Below are 20603 nucleotides of genomic sequence, written 5' to 3'. Positions count from 1 at the left end.
GCACTTTTCACTGAATCTTCCCTAAAGAGGGGGCATTTCCTTCAGAAGGAGGAATATTCTCTTTTCCTATTAGAAATAAAGCCACCCTTCTTTCTCTGTCCTTAAGAGTCTTAAAATTAAAAAAATACCTACAAAGGTCACATTTAGAGGCCTTATATTTAGGCAATAAATACATTGTAAATGTGGATCTTCAATACAAATCTTTTTAAGACCACAAGATGAACAAGCCTTGAAAAGCGATTTATTGTCCTTGTCAGTCATGGTGACACGTAAGCACAGTTGACTGTCTAGTAAAAAGATCTCCCTGGACCAGAGATTGTAACAATTTCCCTAAAAATAACTCCCAGTACTACTATGGGAAGATAGGGCTGGTTCAATTCCAGGGCAGATGAAGAAATTAACAAACTTAAGTTTCAATGAGAGGTCAGAGCAGACCTCTGTCAAGGGACTTCCTCACACACGATGTGCGGTAAAAATCTAAGCTATGGTTGCCTCTAGTGGGAGTAGGAGAGCTCAGGCTTCCACTTCGTTGGCTGAAGTTTGGGTGCTTCCAAATGAGGTGGATGTGCTACTAAACGTACTATATTGTTACAGGTCTATGGTCTTTTTTTACACTGTATGTTGCTAATTTATTGTTACAGGAATCATTTGTTACGGAAACAGCAGCACCAACCACTACATTTTGTGGACACAAGGGACTTCCAAAGCCTGTGGATGAGAATTGCATGATTGACAGTAGCTAAAGCTGCAAAGAAGCTAATGACAGGATGATTTTGCGTTTGGTACACTAGCTTTTGTAACAGCCTTAAGGACTGGTATTGGGGTAACAACAATAACACGTTTGCCCTGGGCCAGAAGTCTCTCTTTTATGACAGCTGTTAGAAATGGGGTCTCAGATTGGCAGTCAGTTTACACTCTGTCCAAGTAGGGGCCCTCACTCTAATCAGGGTAAGGGAGATACACAGCTCAGATAACCCCTGCTCATCCCCTTGGTAGCTTGGCACAAGCAGTCAGGCTTAACTCAGCGGCAATGTGTAAAGTATTTGTACAAATACACCCAGTAACAGTGAAAACACCACAAAAGGACTCAAAACAAGTTTAGAAAAATAGCAAATATTTATCTAAATCAAACAAGATCAAAACGACATAAATCCAACATACACAAGCAAATATATGAATTTTAAAAGATTAAGGGCCTGATTACAACTTTGGAGGAGGTGTTAATCCGTCCCAAAAGTGACGGATATACCACCAGCCGTATCACGAGTCCATTATATCCTATGGAACTCGTAATACGGCTGGTGGTATATCCGTCACATTTGGGACGGATTAACACCTCCTCCAAAGTTGTAATCAGGCCCTAAATCCCAGTAAAAACACTTATTAACACAATAGCTCCGACTGGGGCTATCACGACTTCGTTGATTGAGTTGTTCCTAACAGTCTGATGCCACTCGCGAGGAAGGCAGCAGCAGTCACTGAGTCGCACGGACCCCCCAGGTACAGTACCTTTGGTAACGAGGAAAACAAGCGGTGTATGAAGTTGGAGAAGTGTGGCTTCGCTGGATCCGGTGTGGCATCTGCTCCATACTGCAGAACGGGGTAGGTGATGAGGCGTTGGTCCCTTACGATCCGGCAGGGTTGATGAATCCAGCGGGTCAGACGCAGTAGGGCGACTTCTTGGGGTTACGCCACAGAGCTACAGGCGCCGGGGTGGAGACGGGTGTCAAGGACGTCAGTGGGGACTCAAAATGTTGCAGGACTTCAGCAGGGCTGGGTTGTTGCAATCCAGCGGGGACCACGGCTTCAGGTTGCAGGCAGCGGCACAGAGTCGTTCAGTGGCACTGGTTCTGGAGTCGTCCGGAGTATGTGTGCCTGGTTTTTCTCGATTTTCAGGCTAGCTTTCACTACCAAGGGCCCAGAAACTGGAATAGGCATTACCTGGCGAGTTAGGGTCCACAGCAAACGAGCCCACAAGCTGGTAGGTGAAGTCTGGTGACACAAACTTCTTAAACGGAGGCAAGCCCAATCCAAGCCCTTGGAGAAACTTCACAAGCAGGATACACAGCAAAGTCCAGTCTTTGTCCTCTTTAAGGCAGAAGCAGCGACTGCAGACCAGCCCAGCAAACACACACAGCAAAGGGGTAGTCTCTTCCTCCAGCTCTTCCCCTCTTCTCCTTGGCAGAACTTTCAATTGATCCAGAAGTGTTCTAAAAGTCTGGGATTTTGGGTCCACTACTTATACACATTTCTGCCTTTGAAGTAGGGAAACTTCAAAGGAAGTTCTCTTTTCACAAGATCCTGGCTTGCCAGGCCTAGCTCCAGACACACTCCAGGGGGTTGCAGACTGCATTGTGTGAGGACAGGCACAGCCTTTTCAGGTGCAAGTGTTAGCTCCTCCTTCCCACTCTAGCCCAGGAAGACCCATCAGGATATGAAGGCCATATTCCAGCTTTCTTTGTGTCACTGTCTAGAGGGAATTCACAAACAACCCAACTGTCGGTCTGACCCAGACATGGATTTCACAGGCCGAAAGAGGCACATAATGGTTAAGCAAGAAAATGCCCACTTTCTAAAAGTGGCATTTTCAAACAGACAATCTAAAAACCAACTTTACCAAAAGATGTATTTTTAAATTGTGCGTTTAGAGGCGCCCAATCATCATGTCTTCATCTGCTCCCAATGGGAAATTACACGAAAGATATTTAAAGGCAATCCCCATGTTAACCTATGGAAGATATAGACCTTGCAATAGTGAAAATGAATTTAGCAGTATTTCACGATCAAGTCATGAAATACACGCCAGTACATGCCCTACCTTTTAAAACAACTTCACCCCGCCCATGGAGCTGCGTGGGCCTACCTTAGGGGTGACATATGTAGTAAAAGGAAAGGTTTGGCCCTGGCAAGTGGATACACTTGCCAGGTCGAATTGGCAGTTTAAAACTGCACACACAGACACTGCAGTGGCAGGTCTGAGTCATGTTTACAGGGCTACTCAGGTGGGTGGCACAATCAGTGCTGCAGGCCCACTAGTAGCACTGAATTGAGAGGCCCTGGGCGTACACAGTGCACTTTACTAGGGACTTACTACTAAATCAATTATGCCAATCATGTGGAAACCAACCTCCAATACATTTTAGATAGAGAGCATATGAACTTTAGCACTGGTTAGCTGTGGTAAAGCGCCCAGAGTCCTAAAGCCAACCACAACAGGTCAGAAAAAATAGGAGGAAGAAGGTGAAAAGTTTGGGCATAACCCTGGAAAAGGGGCCTGATCCAACAAGGACACTGAAAAAAGCATTTTTTGCTTTCTTAAAATTAAATTTGTAGCCTAATTTGGCAAATCCCACAACAATGCAGTCCACCCATTTTAGTTGTGTTCTTAAGACGCCATCTGTGAGGTAGATGTCATCTACATAAGGCAACGCCTCGGGGTCAATATCATGTAATATTGATGTTAAATGGGCTGCGAACAGTCCTGGACTGTTCTTATACCCCTGTGGGAGACAGCAAACTTTTCTTTGAGAGCCATGTGCGCTGTCGGCACTCATGTCCGCGACTTTCAGGCACTAGATTTTGGCAGCAAACATACATTGGAAATATCAAAGTTTGTTTCGTATTTTTTGCGCACTAAATTGTTAGTAAGTGTTGTGCTGTGTGCATTCTGTATAGCAAATGTGTGTGTGGCTAATAAGGTGTCTGTAATCTAAGACTTTTTTTATATGAATGGTCTAGTTTAGCTACGGGAAACAAGGGGTTATTCATTGGAGATAAAAAGGGTTCAATTACTCACCGACACTCGAGTTGTGAGTATTTCTCTCTCAGTTTTTTTTTAGCCTCATGTTTAATGGGGTACTGTGGTTGAACCTTTGATGTTAACCTAATTGATATTACATGGTAAGGGGAATCTTTATCTCACCATACATGGTTGCGGTACAGTGCTGGAGGTTGTGCTAATATCCAGTCTACAGCATAAGTTTCTTTTAATGTATCTGAACAAGGACCAAGAAAGAAGGCTCCCTCGTGGGAGATTATGGACAAATCCAGGTGGCCAATCTTTTTCTGCCAGGAGGATAGCATAAATAAGTGTTAACTTTTCCCAAAATATAACTTTAATTGTGAGCTCCATGTCTCCCTCTATTTGTATTTTTCATTTATAAATCCTGCCAGGTGAGGAGGCCCACCTGTCCGCAGTTTCGGCTTCAATTAAGTCATTAGTTGCGGTCACATTTAGAAGGCCTTGAAGATTCCGGCGAACTATTGTGACTTCTGCTGTGCTGTCTTGCAGAGTCACCATCCATGTCCTCTTCTTCAGTGAAGTTCTCAATATGTGCTGCATTTTTTGTTGATATAGCCACAACCTCTTTTTTTTCTGAATTGGGATTTCTGTGGTGGGCGTTTCACTTCCTTTTTTATTGAAAGTTCGGATGAACGTTATGAATCTTTTCTCCACTTCACGTACTTAATTCTGTGGTCTGACAAACCGCCTCTCAGTGTCTTTTTGTAGTGAGTCCTGAAAGGAACGAGATTGCCACATGTCAGTATATTGTTATCTCTCCGGTGCTTTTAAAGTTTCCCTATTTCTAAGACTATATTGTCGTCTCTGAATGCAGAGATTCTCCTCTTTCTTTTTTATGATATTTCTTTTGTTTATGTTTATTCCAGCGTTTTTTAGAACCCTCTTGTGCTTGTTTGGTGAAATCCTTATTGGATTTACTTTGCAATTGTGGTTTACCTGGTCTGGCTCCTAGACTATCCCTACCTATACTAGTATAGGTTTAGGCAATAATCTTTGGTAGATCGCTTTCTTGTACCTGTTGAGACACGTCCCAGAGCCACTGGAATACTTCCAATGCTACTGCTTCCCCTTTTAAGTTACTTAATATTAATGAGATTACTGTAGCAAAATTGCCTATTAATTGCATTCCCCAAATCCAGGGCTGGGGCTGCCCTGTACTCATCATGAACCTGTTTTAACAATTCCAGAAGATTTGTGTTGTGTACCAGGTGCGGTTGTGTTGAGTGCAGCAAATACTGCACCCCATGTGGCACAGTTGTCCACTAAATGAACCATCCCAAATGGCAAGCACATTGTGAGAATTCTATGTTTATCTTGGGGTCCCATATGCGGAAAACTCTGCTTTCAAAGCGCTTATGATTTGAGCTAGCCAAAACAACATTTCTTCACGCTTGGTTGGTACCTTACTCACTACTGAATGCACAGCTGCAGAATTTATCCCCACTGTAGCTTAATGTGGTTGCACTGGAGAAGCCCTCACTAGGGCAGTACTTAAAGCCCGCTTTATGAATTGTATTTATCATTTATATATTTCTACTAAATTATTATATAAGTGGCGTACCTCCGTTACTGCCATGGTACCCACATTAATGTGTGGTGTGCAAGTAGCCAATTCTGCCCATGTAGGACCGTCATTACTTAAAGGACCTAGTCTAACATTTTGTACAACGTGTGGTAGGGAGCCATTAAGCCAATTTTGGTGTTCCTGATAAGATAGTGATATTTCTAAATATGCATATGGTCTGTATTGTACAGGTGCATTTGCTACAGTATTACTGTGAAATGTGTGTGTGTTCCCATCTGCTGCTGGAACAGTGACAAGATTTTTTTTTTAAAAAAACTGTTTTGTAAGCTTCTGGAGCTTTTACTACAAATGTGACCTCACACCTTCACAGGTGAGCTCATGATTCAATACATGTTGTGTGAGAGGTTGTTTCATACTTGATGCAATTTCTACCTGTTCAGGATCTGCCATAATTAAGAAATGGTCAGTTCAGAGATAGAAACACCAATTTGGGGAAATCAGTTAAGGTTCATGCTTGAACAACCTACAGCCCAAAATAGGTACTACATATCTAGCTGAGGAGGATATTCCCTAACACCACAGATGTCTCCGTACAAGGCAAATAGGATGTCTTTAGCACATAATGAGATTGATACTTAGAAGATCTGTAAAGTGGGTGCCTAACCAACGTTGGCAGCGCCATGTCATTGGACTCTCGTCATGGGGACGAGACTGCTGGATTCGGGTGGCAGAACCACCGCGTGTGAGGGACAGAGGTACTGATTTATAGGTCAGCAGATGGAATACTCCCTCACAAACACGACAGAAATCCCATCGACCGTATTCTGATCCCCATAGGAAACCATGGGATTTTAATAGAGCATTCCTGTCTGCTGACATCTAAATCAGGCCAGAGTCTTATGCCACACGTCAGCCTAAACCTTACAGCAAGCTAGCAGTACCTCACCAAAATCCAAGAGTAAAGCTGATTTGTGGCAGCCTGATGCAGGACACTCACTTTTCATGCTGGGACAGATCTTACCCCTTTCTCTCAGTTACATGGGTCTCACAAATGCACAAAACACTCAGAAGCAGGATTTGGTTCAATATATCTTTTGAAGCATAAGTTCTCCGTAATGAGGCATGCATTGCGATTAGGATGATAAAACACAACACTTATCAGTGTGACAAAAAATAAGAAACAGATAAAAAGTCCCAACATTATGTCACACTAGTGAACCTAAAATCCCTACCTGCACTACTAAAAATCGAAATGAGAGCAATAGCAGGGTCAGCCCAATCTGCCTGTACTTGGTCTCTGAGAGGAGACCCGCACCATACCTGGATAATGAGCAGGGGAGTTGCCGGTTTGTCTGCTGGCAATCCTCCCAGGAGTTTGGAGTGACAAGGCCAAGTCTACCAGCTACACAATGATATGGTACAGGATAGGGTGGCTGGCTGGAATGTTCCCCTCTAACCTGATTTTTGGCAGTCTTATTTTATAATAAAACATGTTGTTGTTCTGAGAACTGCCCTAACGTGATAAAACGTCTTTTCTGTGAAGGGTAGACAATATTCTCTTTGGACCGGCAATACTCGGTAAATTACCAAGTACAGCTTCGTTCATCCTTGGGCTGAGCACAAGATGAAATGTTGTGCAAAAGAACTAATAAATTCTGTATGGAAGGGCAGCTGATAAAACGAACAAAACAGCACCGCTAAAATGAAGCTTTGCTAAAACAATAAAAGTAATGAAATGAAATGCAACTAGGTGAGAGGGCACAGGCCTCAGGCCCAGGTCTACAATAAATGTGCCCATGCAAAGTGCTAAGGTAACCCCACAACGATTCTGCGTGCCAACTGCAAGAGCAGAATCAGAATCTAGCACACATGGACTATGTACGACAGAAAAAAGCTGGCTCAGGTAACTACTGACCTGAGGTGCTACAATCTATATATCCTGGCTGACGTAGGTGGGCTGGATCTGGAAGAAATACAACCACCACAAGAGATGGTACTGTACTTGGGAAGGGACGATGACAAACATCATGAAGGAGTAGCCATCATTCTGAGCAAGGGGACAGAGAAATGACTAATTGAGTGGAAGCTAATCAAAAGAAGACTCATGACAGCATAGTTAAAAGGCAGAGACATCAACACCACCATTATCCAGTGCTTTGCTCTAACAGATGACAGAGGAAAACAGTGTATGACATTCTACCAACAGATGCAAGCTGAGCTTGAGGCTGTGCCGAACCACGATCGGAAGACTTTGATGGAAGACGTGAATGCTGAAGTGGAAAATGAGAACACCAATCAAGCTAGAGTATGAAAGAGGAAGGTTTCGGAACAATTAATGAAATTGGAGAAAGACTTGGAAGTTTGTGCCACAAATGACGTTGTCAGAGTCCCTGATAAGAAGCACATGGAGATGCTCACTGCAAGGTGGCAGAGTGAGGAGGAGAGAGGATGTCGGCTGTGATCAGCATCTAGTGACAACACTTGTGAAGCTGAAAGTCAGAAAAACAGAATGCAATAAAATCAGGACAACAGCACTTGGATGTGACAAAATTACAGAACCCAATCACTGAGAAGGCATGAGTCTTTCAAATCTAAAACAGGTTTCAAATCCTGGCAGACATGGAAGATTAGTCTTAGCCAGATGAACTGAATGCAATACACCAGTAAGACGGCACTTCAATGTGGCAAAATTACAGAACCTGAAAACTGAGAAGGAATTGTTCTTTCAAATCTAAAACAGGTCCCAACTTCTGGCAGACATAAAAGATCAGTCTGAGCCATCCGCAGACGTAGTCAACAAAAAATGGGAACATGTCTCTTCAATATACGTGAGGAGCAGTAAACATGCCTGGGGACCAAGACAAGGAAGAGGAAGTAATAGATCTGACAGGACACAAGCCAAGCTATCTGAAGACAGGAGGGCAGCCAAATAGAAACTCATGGAGGCCAAATCCACGACTGCAGAAGTGTACAAGCAAAAGTACACAGAAGCAAACCGAGCAGTCAAAAGAATGACAAGAACAGCCAAGAAGGGGAACATGAATAACCTTGGCCGCCAGGCAAAGACAGCAAGCAGAGAAGAACAGGAGAACATTTTTAGGATCATGAAGACAGTCAGTGGTAACCCTCATGAAACATACGTACACCACCACTATCATGGATAAGCAAGGAAGACTACTCCTAACAATACCAACAAGGGAAATGGACAAGGAGGAAGCAGAGAGTTGGATGTAAACATCACTCCACCACAGAAAGAAAAATTGACACTGCCATTGGATCTCTCAAGAACAAAAAAACTCCTGGCCAAGATGAACAGGTTACTTACCTTCTGCCACACCTTTTCTGATACTCTATTGAGCTGCAGATTCCTTACCTTAGAATATTTCCCAGGCATCAGAAGTTTTCATGAGGAGTACTCCTTCATGCCTATTGGTGGTGTTGCTCGGCTCTGGACGGCGTGGTTGTCAGCGCAGAAAATGATGAGTGCGGTGCCTGTATAGGCGCCAACCCAGCGTGCGGACGTTAGTCTCTTTTTGCAACTTTTCATGCCAGAAGCATGAAGCCATGAAGAACACTTACCACTGGTGCGGCAACCAGGGCCCTTGAAAGGGGAAATCCATTTACTCTGAATCCATTCGCATAGCGGGGAGGATGGGTGATTCAATAAAGAATCTGAGGCTAGATTGTGTCTACCAGATAAGGCATCACCGATGGTAAGAAACTTGTTCACCTGATAGAGACTTCTAATCCAGATTCCTTACCTTAGAACAGATACCCAAGCAATACTTCCCTGGAGGTGGGGCTGCGACACAGATTACACTAGAAAGCAGCGTAGGACCGAACTGGCAAAGTGACTATCTCGAACAACCTGATTGTCAAGACAGTAGTGCTTCATAAACATTTGCAGAGAAGCCCACATTGCTGCTTGACAGCTATCCAGGATGGGTACTCTGCGAGGAACGCAGTGGTGAAGCCTTGGGTCTCGTATACTGAACTTGAAACCTTCAGGAGGTTGCTTTTTGGAGTATGCATAACAGATTTTGATGCAGAGCACTATCCATTGTGAGATGGTTCATTTCTGCACTGCCTTTCCGTTTTTTGGCTCCGGAGTACCCCACAAAGAGTTGATCATCCACCCAGAACTCTTTTGTGCAATCAAGGTAAAAAGACAATGCTCTTTTTGAGTTTAGCCGATAAAGTGGCTCCTCCACTTTAGAGGGGTGAGGCAGAGAGTAAAAGGTAGGCAGGGTGATTGGCTAGACTACATGAAAGGGGGTGACCACTTTTGGTAGGAAGGAGGCTCTCATTCAAATAACCAGGTTGCCTGGGTAGATGGTAAGGTACAGACCCTGAGATTATAAAGCCTGTAGTTCAATGACCCTCCAGGCAGATGTTACTGCTACTAGAAAGACCATTTTATTAGTAGGGAGACTGATGGGGCAGTTGTGTAATGGCGCGAAAGCAGCACACATCAGGAACGTTAGGACTAAATTAAGGGCACACAGACATGATGAAGGAAAAAGGTGGGAACATGTGTTGGAGGTCTTTCAAAAACGTATGTACAGTAGGGAACTTGAAAAGGGATGGCTGATCTAGCAACTGTAGAAATGGCTGAAAGGTAGCCTTTCAAGGAGGCCAAAGCAGAGCCCTACTGGGCCAGAATGAGAATAAACAGAAGAACTTGGAAAAGAGGGGTCAACATGTTTATCTGTACATCATGCCACAAGTTTGCTCAAGCAGTAAGGTGGAGGGGCACCTGGCTGCCAAGATAATATCGCAGAATTAGGGTAAACGGTTGAAAGCTGTCAACTGTTGCCACTCAATCTCCATGCATGAAGAAGCGTTCCCAGGTTTGGATCCAAAACCCTCCTCTGTTGCTACCACAAAAGATCCTCCTGAAGAGGCAGCCTGATCGGAGGACCCAGGCTCACGCTCAATTGCTCAGGATACCATACTCTTTGTGCTCAATCCGGAGCCACAGGAATGACTTGAGCCTGGTCGGTCCTAATCATTTTGAGGGCTATGGGCAGAAGTTGTGTCGACTGAAAGGTCTACAGGAGGCCAGAGCTCCACTTGAGATCAAAAACGTCACCAAGTGAAAGCCACCCTGAAACAGACAAAACTGCTGACATTTTGCATTCTCGACAGGGGCAAACAAATCTAACCAAGCCTCTTCCCGATCTTGGAACAGGCCTTGCGCCACTTCTGGATGGAGACTCCATTTGCAAACGGCTCGGCTTCGATGGCTGAGTTCATCTGCCTAGGAGTTCAGGGAGCCCGCCAGGTGCTGAACCGCCAGGGATATCCTCTGATGTTCCAGGCATGTCCAGAGGTGCAGAACTTCTTGAAAAAGGGTCCAAGACTCCACCCCACCCTGTTGGTTGCAGTACCACATGATGGTGGTATTGTCTGAACACCTGAAACAGCTTTCCCCTAAATGAAGGAAGGAAGACCTTCAATGCCAGTCGGATCGTTCAGAGCTCCAACAGGTTGATGTGGAGTACAGAACCTGCCAGAGACAAGAGCCTCTTCTCCACCTGTCCCAGTGCCGCCCAAGCCCAGAAGTGATTCACCTGTCAACACAGTCAGCTCTGGGTGGGGAAGGGAAAGGGGTCACCCACTAATCCACTCGCAGCTTGTTAGCAACCACTGCAGGTTATTTGTGGTTCCCTCCGACAACTGGACTTCAGGTCCCACTACAGAGCACTCATATGCCAGCACGCATGTGTCACAAAAAGAATGCAGGAGGCCATGAGGCCCAACTGCTTCAGTCTGTCTCACCAAAATCCTGGACAGAGGCTGAAACATTGGTATAGTAGCCTGAATATCCTGGACTCACCGCTCAGGAGGATAGGTCCAAAACTGCACTGTATCCAGAACAGCTCAGATGAAAAGGAGTGTTTGGAAGAGAGTCAAGCATGACTTTGGCATTTTGATAGTAAACCCCCAGTGAGGGCAGGAAGTCTGACGGCCTGGAGATGGGAGATAACTGTCTGGGATAAGGCCTACTTCAACAGCCAATCGTCAAGGTAGGCGAAGACTGGGATCCCTGACCTCCGCAGATGAGCCGCAAACACAGCTATCACTTGTGTGAACACTCGAGGGGCACTGGTAAGGCCGAAAGAAACCAAGGCAAACAAAGTGCTTTTGGCCTAATGTGAACCGCGGGTATCACCTGTGGGCAAGCAGGACAGGGACATGAAAATAAGCATCTTGCAAGTCCAGCAATACCTTCCGGTCTCCTGGGTCCAAGAGAGACAGGACTTATGCAAGCGTGAGCCTTTTCAATTTTTCCTTTTTCAGGAAGAGACTGAAAAAGGCGCAGATCTAAAATAGGAGGATGTCCTCCGTCCTTCTTGGGCACCAGAAAGTAGCAGGAAAAGCAACCACAGCCTACTTCTGATGCCGGCATCTTCTCTGTAGTTCCCTTGGCCAAGAAAGATAACACCTCCTGACGAAGCAAGGAGAATTGGTCCTCCATCAGACTGTCATAAGTGGCATGGGGGGGGATGGTAGTTCCAAAGGAAAGTGAGTAGCCCCTTTGACTGAGCTACAAAACCCAACAGTCTGATGTTATTGACCTCCAGTGGTGCAGGTGATGGCGTATCCTGCCACCTTATGGATACCCATGACGGTCAGAGGGCATACTGAAGGAGTTTGGAGGTGGAGCTACTGGCTGGTAGTGGACTAGCTCGACCTCTGCCTGCCTGACCCACGTTATCTGTGTAAACTGCATCATTGGCCAGAAAATTATTATGCAGATTGCTGGCTGGAGTGGCTGTGTGTGTACAGATGGGGGTAGAAGCCGCTTCCACGGACAGGAAGGGGGCGGAAGGTGAGCTGGGGTCGGCGTGGGGCCATGGAAAGGCACATTGACCCGGCTATAGCTCTGTTGTCCTTAAAACGCTTTAGTCTGCTTCTCCCCAAACAAAGGAGAGCCATCAAAGGACATGTTCATGAGCAAGACCTAGACATACCCCGAAAAGCCTGTGGTTGTCAGTCATACGTGGCAACTAAGTGCCACCAACAATAAAATTGCTCTGCCCAGCGAGTCGGCTGTATCCAGCCCACGGTATATGGTGAACCTGGCTGCTTCACTCCCATCAGCAATTGCTTGACAGATTATGGCTCAGGCCTCCTCAGAGACTATAGGAAGCACTTGCGCCAAAGAAGTCCTAGATGATATGGGTGTACCGGCCAAGGAGGCCGCAGTGCCAGGCTGGTGGAAGAGAACATCCTCTTCCTGAAGGAATCCAGCCTTTTGGATTCTCTGACCTGTGGAGTGGGAGAAAATGTGCCGGGTAAACTTTGGAGGTGGAAGTCTGGACCACCTAATTCTCCAGGGTGAAATGCTGAGTGAGGAAACTGGGGGGGGGGGGGGGGGGGGGGGGGGGGGCGCTTGAGGGGGAGGAGGGGGGGGTCTGCTAGGGCAGGGTGATGGCAGTGGGCAATTGTTTGTCCTATGCATAGGAGTCCCTATGCAGGGCTTGAACCAGGCCCCAAGTAGGACATCCATAAGGGCTTTTTAACTGGGCTTAATGGTTCTATGGGGTCAACTCTTAATTGAAGCACTTCCGTCAATACATTTGTGTTGACTGCTACTGAGGGCAGTGTAAGATCCAGGACATCAGCCACCCTTTACAGCAGCACTGTGAAAGAGGCAACGTCCTCTGTCGTCACTGTAGGGCGAGAGACCAGGCCAGTGTCTTCCCTGTCCAGTCCAAAGGCATCTTCCATCTCCTCGTATCAGTTGTCCTCTGACTCTTCTAGTTTGTATCCATAAGGGTCCATACACCTCTCCCAAACCAAGCCTATCATAGGAAAAAGGCACTGGCTCCGTCATGAGGTGTATGACCCCCCCCCCGTCAGAGCTGGCATCAGATGCCTACTGTTGGGATCTGTGTCAGAGTCAGGATGATGATGGGCATGGTGGCGGTCCTGCAGAAGCACAACTTTCTTGCTCTTCTTGTGTCTATGGGACTCATCCAATTTTCCCGATGACCTGGACTGCGATGACAAGAGCTTGCAGTAGCTCCGTGACCAATCTCTGGATCTTCCTTTCAACCAAGAACGTTGCTGCAATGCACGTCGAGAAGCATGAAGGATAACTCTTGCAAGGCCTTGAGGTGCATGGTGTGGTTGTCGACGCAGGTTTTGGTGCTGGGCTCGTATTCCAAACACCAGAGCCATACAAAATGTGGGTCAGACACCGACATTGGTCAGTGACAGGCACCACAGTGCTTGAAACCAGCCTTCCTAGTGGAAATTCTTGACACAGCAGGAGAGGCTTGATAAAACTCAACAAAATGTTAGAAAAAGATCAGCCAAAAAGGAGTTGCGTAGCTCTTCTATTGATCTGCGCTGACTGACACAAAAAGAAAAGAACGCACGCTGGGGTGGTGCCTATAAAAGAAAATCGCAAGTCAATCGATTTGGGAGGGAAATAAAGCACCAGATGGAGTCATCGTCAAGAGTCCAAAGAAGGAAGCCTTAAACAACTGTAACAACTGTTGTAAATCCAGAGTAAAATCCTGGTGACAATCATTATACAGTGCATTTGCGAAGCGGGGGACAAGCAGTTAGGAAAAGAACAAGTTGGGTTCCGTAAGTGTTGATCAGATCTTTAGTCAACATCAAAGCAGTGCACGGAGTGGCTGAGAGAACTATATATCAACTTCACTGTTTTTGAGAAAGCTTTTGGTTAGGATGCACCGTGACCACCCCTGGCATATAATGAGAGCCTATGGCATACCATAGTAGCAGACAGTTTTCTGCATCAGAAGCTTCTATGATAATTTTACCTGCAAGGTGGGTGATAGTGGGTAAAGTATAAAAGCGAACGCATATTGGCTCTGAGAAAAAAAAATGAGGGAAAACACTTCCAGAAGAAGACAGGGGAAAATACCACACCTGCACACAGATATTCTAATTGGTATGAAGAGAACCAGTTGGTGAATAATTCAGGATACCAGCGCAAAAGTCCAGGTAATGCAGCAGGTAGATATCAGGTCTCTACATCACCATACCGCCAGTTAATTCACACACAAATGAACCTGCCAGGCAGTAGGCAAGTCAGGTAACCCAGTTACTAAGTACACAATAGCAAGATCTCCAGCCACATTCAACAAAGTATACCTAATTACCAACAATAAAATGTCAATTATATTTACACTGCCTACTACCTCACCCAACTCTCACATGCCACCAGACTTTGGGCCTGTGATGGAATCCTCAAAACCATGGAAAGAAGTTGTCAAACCTGACTGGCAGAATACACACCAAATAAATATGAATAACACAAAATCACTGTATACAACCATCCTGTAGTGGCTTGACAGTCTGGAAGCTCCACTAGGCAATTAAAATGCAATTTATTGCTTCACTAGACAAAGTATAATTATGCATTATTTATCCCCTGGGGCTACACTGACAATGGTTTGTTTTTCCTTGTTAAGAAAGAGTGAGTGGGGCAATGAAGAGAAAAGTGAGAAACTTTAAGATACACCACAACTACAGCCACCTCCAGAGCCAACGAACACCACCACTACTCCTTTGTCATTCTTCAACTTTAACAACACACCCCAGCAAACACACTGCTGCCGCACATCTCCCAGCACCATGGTAGGACCTTTCTCCTGCACCCATTGCGACTTCACCTAAAACACTGACACCACTACCTCCAAACAAATGACGCACATCACCACTACCCCACACCACCAGTCATCCATGCTCCTCAAAGTCTGTTCCCTTTTGAAACACTACTGAGATCTGGAACCTACTCAACAGCAACACACCAGACCTTCTCTTCCTGATCATAACATAGCTCAACCCAGCCTCCAAACCAGACGCAGCGATCCCCACCCGCCTACAAAACCATACAGCAGGGCCAAACCCACGCACCAGATGAAGGACTTGTGATCGTCTATAAACACATGATGGTCTACACCACCAACACGGACTCAGACACCAGCCTCATGGATCACTTCCACTCCAGAATACAAACGGAATACAACACCACCCTGAAGGGAACCCTTGCCTACTATCCCCTGTAAGTAATTTTGCTGCCACAACACAGACTTTATCGATCCCCTCTCCATCAGGTCAACCAACCACATCCTCCTCAGGGACTGCAATTACCACCTAGAAAACACCAGAGATCCCAACTCGACAGCCTCAACAACCTTAGACTCACCCAGCTCATCCAAGGACCAACCCAAACAGCAGGCCACACCCTCAACTCTATTTCATCCTCCAAAAGGATCACCACCACCCACATGACTCCACTCATGTTGTCTGACCACTACATCATACATTTCAAGATACCCGCGCATCAAGTTACCCCCAACAGAAAAACCCCTTAAGCACCATCAAGACACTTAGGCAAAATATCTGAAGAAAAAGGGACCAAGACCCTACAAGAATGTCCACCCATCCACACCGGGAACCTCAAAGTTGACACCAAGCTAGTCAATAAATGGCTCTCTGACCGCACCAACCGCACTGCTCCCACCAGAAACAAGACCTCCAAAAACAATAAATGATCTAGCTAGTACACAAACGAATTCAGGGAGTTCAAGTGCCACTGCAAACAACTTGAGAGAAATTAGAGACTCAACAAAACACCACAGCAGGATCAACACACAAAGCTGCCCTCAACCTCTACCACCAACACCTACAAGACACAAAAACCCTAACTCTCAGACTTGAAGCCAGCCCCAGCAACGCCAAAGAACTCTTTGCCATCATCAAGGAGTTCTCCATCCCTGCAGCTGCCAACGTCATCCCATCCCAAGCACTCTGCAACAACTTCTCAAACTTCTTCAAACAGAACGTTTCGAAAATCTACTACACATGTGACCCGTAGCATACTAATACAAATGTCCAGCAGGACAACTCCCTCACTGCTAAACAGCAAGGCAACTAGAAGCCCCTCTTGAATAAAGACATCACCATCCTGATGAATAACATCCACTCAGAAGCCACCTTAGACCCCAAGACCCCACTACATATATAACCTAGAAAGAACCATTATTTCCCCCTGCGCTCACCGGTATCATCAACACCTCCATAACCACCACCACCTTCCTGTTTTGCGTGAAAAATGCAGACGTCAACACCATATAGAAGAAATCAACAGGAGACCACCAACACCTTCAGTAGCTACAGACCCATCTAGCTCCTGCCTCTTCCAGCTAAAGTCATGGAGAAAGCCATCAATGGCGAACTTGCAAACCACTTAGAACTCTATCAGCTCCTACACAGCTCTCAATTGGGTTTTTGCACTAACCACAGTGCAGAAACAGCCCTCATTACGACTACAGATGGCATAAGAAGCATCCTCAACCAGAGAAGAAATTGCAGCACTTATCCTCCTTGATATCTCTGCAGCTTTTTGTTGTTGTAAGAAACTTTATTGGAGTTTTAACAAACCAAATACAAACATACGCGACTGGAGAGTGATTATGACAGTTATAAAACATTCCAGCACATTAACATATGACTGTACGTAAGCAATGGAATAGTGTAACAGAGTGTATGCGTGCCAGCGTCCGTCATGGGAGAAGCCAGCTCCTCTTGTGCAAGGGTGCTAGCTCCCCTAACCTTTATTATCACACTCCCTCCAATCAACTTCTAGCTCCCTTATCCTCCCTTGCTATTAACCTTACACCCTTGTGATGTGTGTCCCTGTTTCCCTCATGCATCGACCAACATCCGAAGCCACATCTATGTGAGATGTCTAGTTTAGCAAAGCTACTGCACCATACCATCTACTAGGGAAGCATAGCCTTGAACTGTCCAAGATCGCATCCCCCTCCTCCATACCCACCATCTCTAGTGCATCTGCAGGGTGACTGTTTTATTTCTCCAAAGGAGTCACAGGGTCCGGGTGTTAAAATTGATCTACTAAGGTGACCTCTCTGCAGCTTTTGGTACAGTCTCTCTCAACTCGCTCATCAGAAAGCTTCAGCACTTCGGTATCTGCAGACTGGCCTTCAAGTGAATATCCTCCTGGACAGAACTCAATAAGTTAGACTTTCCCCTAACACTTCAGAAACTCACCTGTGGAGTCCCTCAAAGATTGTTGCTCAGCCCAACACTCCAACATCTACATGACGCACCACATGGACATCATTAGGGCCCACGGCATCAAAATAGTACTCTACACAGATGACACAGCTCATCCTCTCACTTACTGACTCATCCAGCACTGCCAAAACAATCTTTGTCAACTGCAAGAGCAACATCGCTACTTGGATGATAAACAACTGCATCCAGCTCAACACAGATAAAACCCATAGTCCTTATCTTCAGCAACAACCCCTCTCCCTGGGATGCCACTTGGTGGCCCAACAAACGTGTCCCCACCCCCCCCTTAAAGCCCACCACAACACACACACCAGCCTCTATGGACCATGCACAGAACCTCCGGATCATCCTGGACAACAACCTCTCCAAGAGAGCAGACGCAAGATTTTTCAAGTGGATCCCACTTAGCACCAGACGAACAGTGACTCAGGCTCTTATCACCAGTAGACTTGACTATGGAAATGCCCTCCACTTCGGAATCCCAGCCCATGTTCTACTCCAACTCCAAACCACCCAGAACGCCTATGCCAGACTCATCCTGAACATCCCGTGAAATAACCACATCTATCCACACCTCAACAATCTCCACTGGCTCCCAGTCCAGGAAAGATGTAAGTTAAGCTACTCACCCATGCCTACAAAGTTCTTGACAACAGGCCCAGTGTACCTCAACCACTGCCTCAATTTCTACCAACCGACCAGACACCTTTGTTCTGTGTCCAACGCAAGAGCACACCTCCCTGGCATCAAGAAGGTCAGAAGCAGAGGACACCTCTTATACCTCGCAGACAAGACCCGGGATGACCTCCTGCAATACCTCAAAACCTCCCCAACCCTTATGGACTTCTGACGGAACCTCAAGACATGGCTCCTTCTGATGAGAGGCATGATCTCCTCCTCACCCCTCAGGCCTGCCCTACTCAGCACCTGGATACCTTCACAGGCGATTAGTTGAGCTCTACAAATCCACGTAACATGAGAGGAAAACCAAAATCAGCAAAGAGAAAAACAGAAGAGCATAAAGGGAATTTTATTCAACAAAAGCAGATTCATAAAAAATAAAAAAAAAGTACCTGTGGTCCCAGGCTGCAAGGTCAATGATCTTCCAATCTGCAACGGGGACATCATCTTTATTGTTAATTTTGCTAGATATATGGCTTCATATTCCTAAACACAAAAATGAGAGAGTACAATTACGTTTGATAAAAATGTATGAATGTCTTTTTACAATTGCACAACATTTTACTCTTAATGGGTTACAAACATGAAAAGCTCTGCGCTTGCAGCAAATGTTCAAAATCCGTATTATTAATGCATTGTCAAAGACAAGGACCAGAGTTCCAACAACACAGACCTCCCCCCCCCGACCCCCTTCTCCACTTTTACTGTGCAGACTTTTAACAGGTTTAAAATCAATTAGCACCAGGAATTAGCATTCTTAAAGCACACCCTTCTACAGAGATATTCATAATGGCATTTGGGACATCAAGTCTGAGTATAATGAGTTACTATGACTCAAAGGTTTTCAGCACCTTACTAATTTTACCAATTCGAAGAGCCAAGCAAGGCTTTGAAAAATGTGAAAATTATTCAGCGCCACCAACGATTTACCAGAATGCAATGTACTTTGATATCTTTGAACCAGTCACAGTTACATTTTCTCTGTGAAAAAGCAGAAGGCTACAGGAACTGATGTGTTTTCACACAGGTCTAAAATAGGTGTGTGAAGACTCTTAAAAATCCATTGTGCCAGGACTGCACAACACGCCTTCCTGTATGTGTGATTTATGACTGGGTCTGTGGATATTTACAAAGGACAAACTTACTAAGAAACAAAGGGAGGGCTTAGCATAGTAGGAACTCTAGAGTACAATTCAGGAAAATTAACATTGTGGAACAAACTTTGTTGGAGTAGAACCTACTGTGGAGATTTCTCGTTCTCTGAAGAGGTGGGTCACTAGAATAATTTCGAATTGAAGGGTTGGGCATTTCTGATCGTGACATGGATGTAGTTCAAGATTTCGGGGGTGTGTAGGGAGAAGGTCTGTTTTTCCCCTTTTTTGTGTCTTTTTCTTTCTAGTATGGAGATGTTCTAGTCCGTCCGTTGATGCTCTCTATATGAAGTGGTTATTGTCTCGGCAGGAGTGTCATATGTCTAGCTTAAACAAATGATCAGTAACAATATAACAATTCTCAAAGGTTTTTAGCAACAACTCTGCAACTCTTAAAACATATTTTAAGAGAAGGATTCTGCTGAGCATTAAAATGGGCAGTTACACTACAGAATGGATTGAGTGACCATCACAGTCAAGGTATGTCATCTTTCGGCTGGTAAGAAGAAAGGGTGCAACCCCACATGTGAATGTTCTTTTCCTTTCTTTTCAAGTTTATTCGGGCCAGGAATAAAGCAGGCCAAACCACATGGGACAGTGGAGGAAGTACATGTACAGCACAGCTTCCCATCTACTTTGTAGACTCACGAGACAGGGTTGCTTAAGTAATCTTTAATTTGGGTTAACACAATACATAGGACCAAGGAGAGACCTGGCAACATCATGGTGGACCAGGACGTGGAAAACAATTAATGGATTTTCTTTAAGATTTATTTACATGATGCAAATTAAAAGCACAAGGGAGTGCTGTGCATGGTCATATGAAGAAGCCCAGTAATGCAGATGAAAGTATGAGTAGAAATGAATGCAACTTTTAAAGCCCAGGAATGCTGACTATTCTTAAGCCAAATGAGAACACTTACAAGTGGACCAGCTGTCATAGTGACTGTTGAGAGGTCCTTCTTAACCAAATAGTATTTTTGGTGTTCTCAGATTTAATTTAATTCAGTGGATACTGGAACGAATCGCTTTCGGAGTCGCGGATTAGATCACATGAGAGACCTTGGTAGTATCATAGTACAAAATAGATAGGAAATAACCTCTTGGAGATTTATAAACCTGCTGCCTTTAAGACGCCAAAAGCAATGCAACCCTCGATTTTGGCTGCTTACATGGAGAAGTCCCTTGGGGGTGGTGTTCAGTCACCCACTAGAAATGGGCTTTTAGATGGAAAATGTTACTTACCCAATAGACATCTCTTTGTGGCATGTAGTGCTGTAGATTCACAGGCCATGCATGCTCCTGCCATTTAGTGTTTGGCCTGGATGTGTGCAAGTTGTTTTTCTTCAAAGAAGTC

The 20603-nt window shown here is 45.2% G+C and overlaps 1 protein-coding gene across 6 annotated transcripts in view; it reads right to left on the bottom strand.

Moving 5' to 3' along the window:
• The window catches only part of STYX (serine/threonine/tyrosine interacting protein), a 363082-nt gene that overhangs the window by 32942 nt on the left and 309537 nt on the right, over positions 1-20603 (bottom strand). For 5 of the 6 annotated variants that reach the window (XM_069208552.1, XM_069208551.1, XM_069208555.1 and 2 more), the window contains one exon: positions 18488-18581. In XM_069208552.1, the coding sequence (XP_069064653.1) occupies positions 18488-18581 (94 nt within the window). Of the gene's footprint in view, positions 1-1348; positions 4517-18487; positions 18582-20603 lie in introns of those variants that run through there. The other variant, XM_069208554.1, reaches the window with a different exon arrangement.

The sequence above is a fragment of the Pleurodeles waltl genome, chromosome 9 (genome assembly GCF_031143425.1).
Source record: "Pleurodeles waltl isolate 20211129_DDA chromosome 9, aPleWal1.hap1.20221129, whole genome shotgun sequence".
NCBI classification, from domain to species: domain Eukaryota; kingdom Metazoa; phylum Chordata; class Amphibia; order Caudata; family Salamandridae; genus Pleurodeles; species Pleurodeles waltl.
This window is presented reverse-complemented; position numbering and strand designations above follow the sequence as displayed.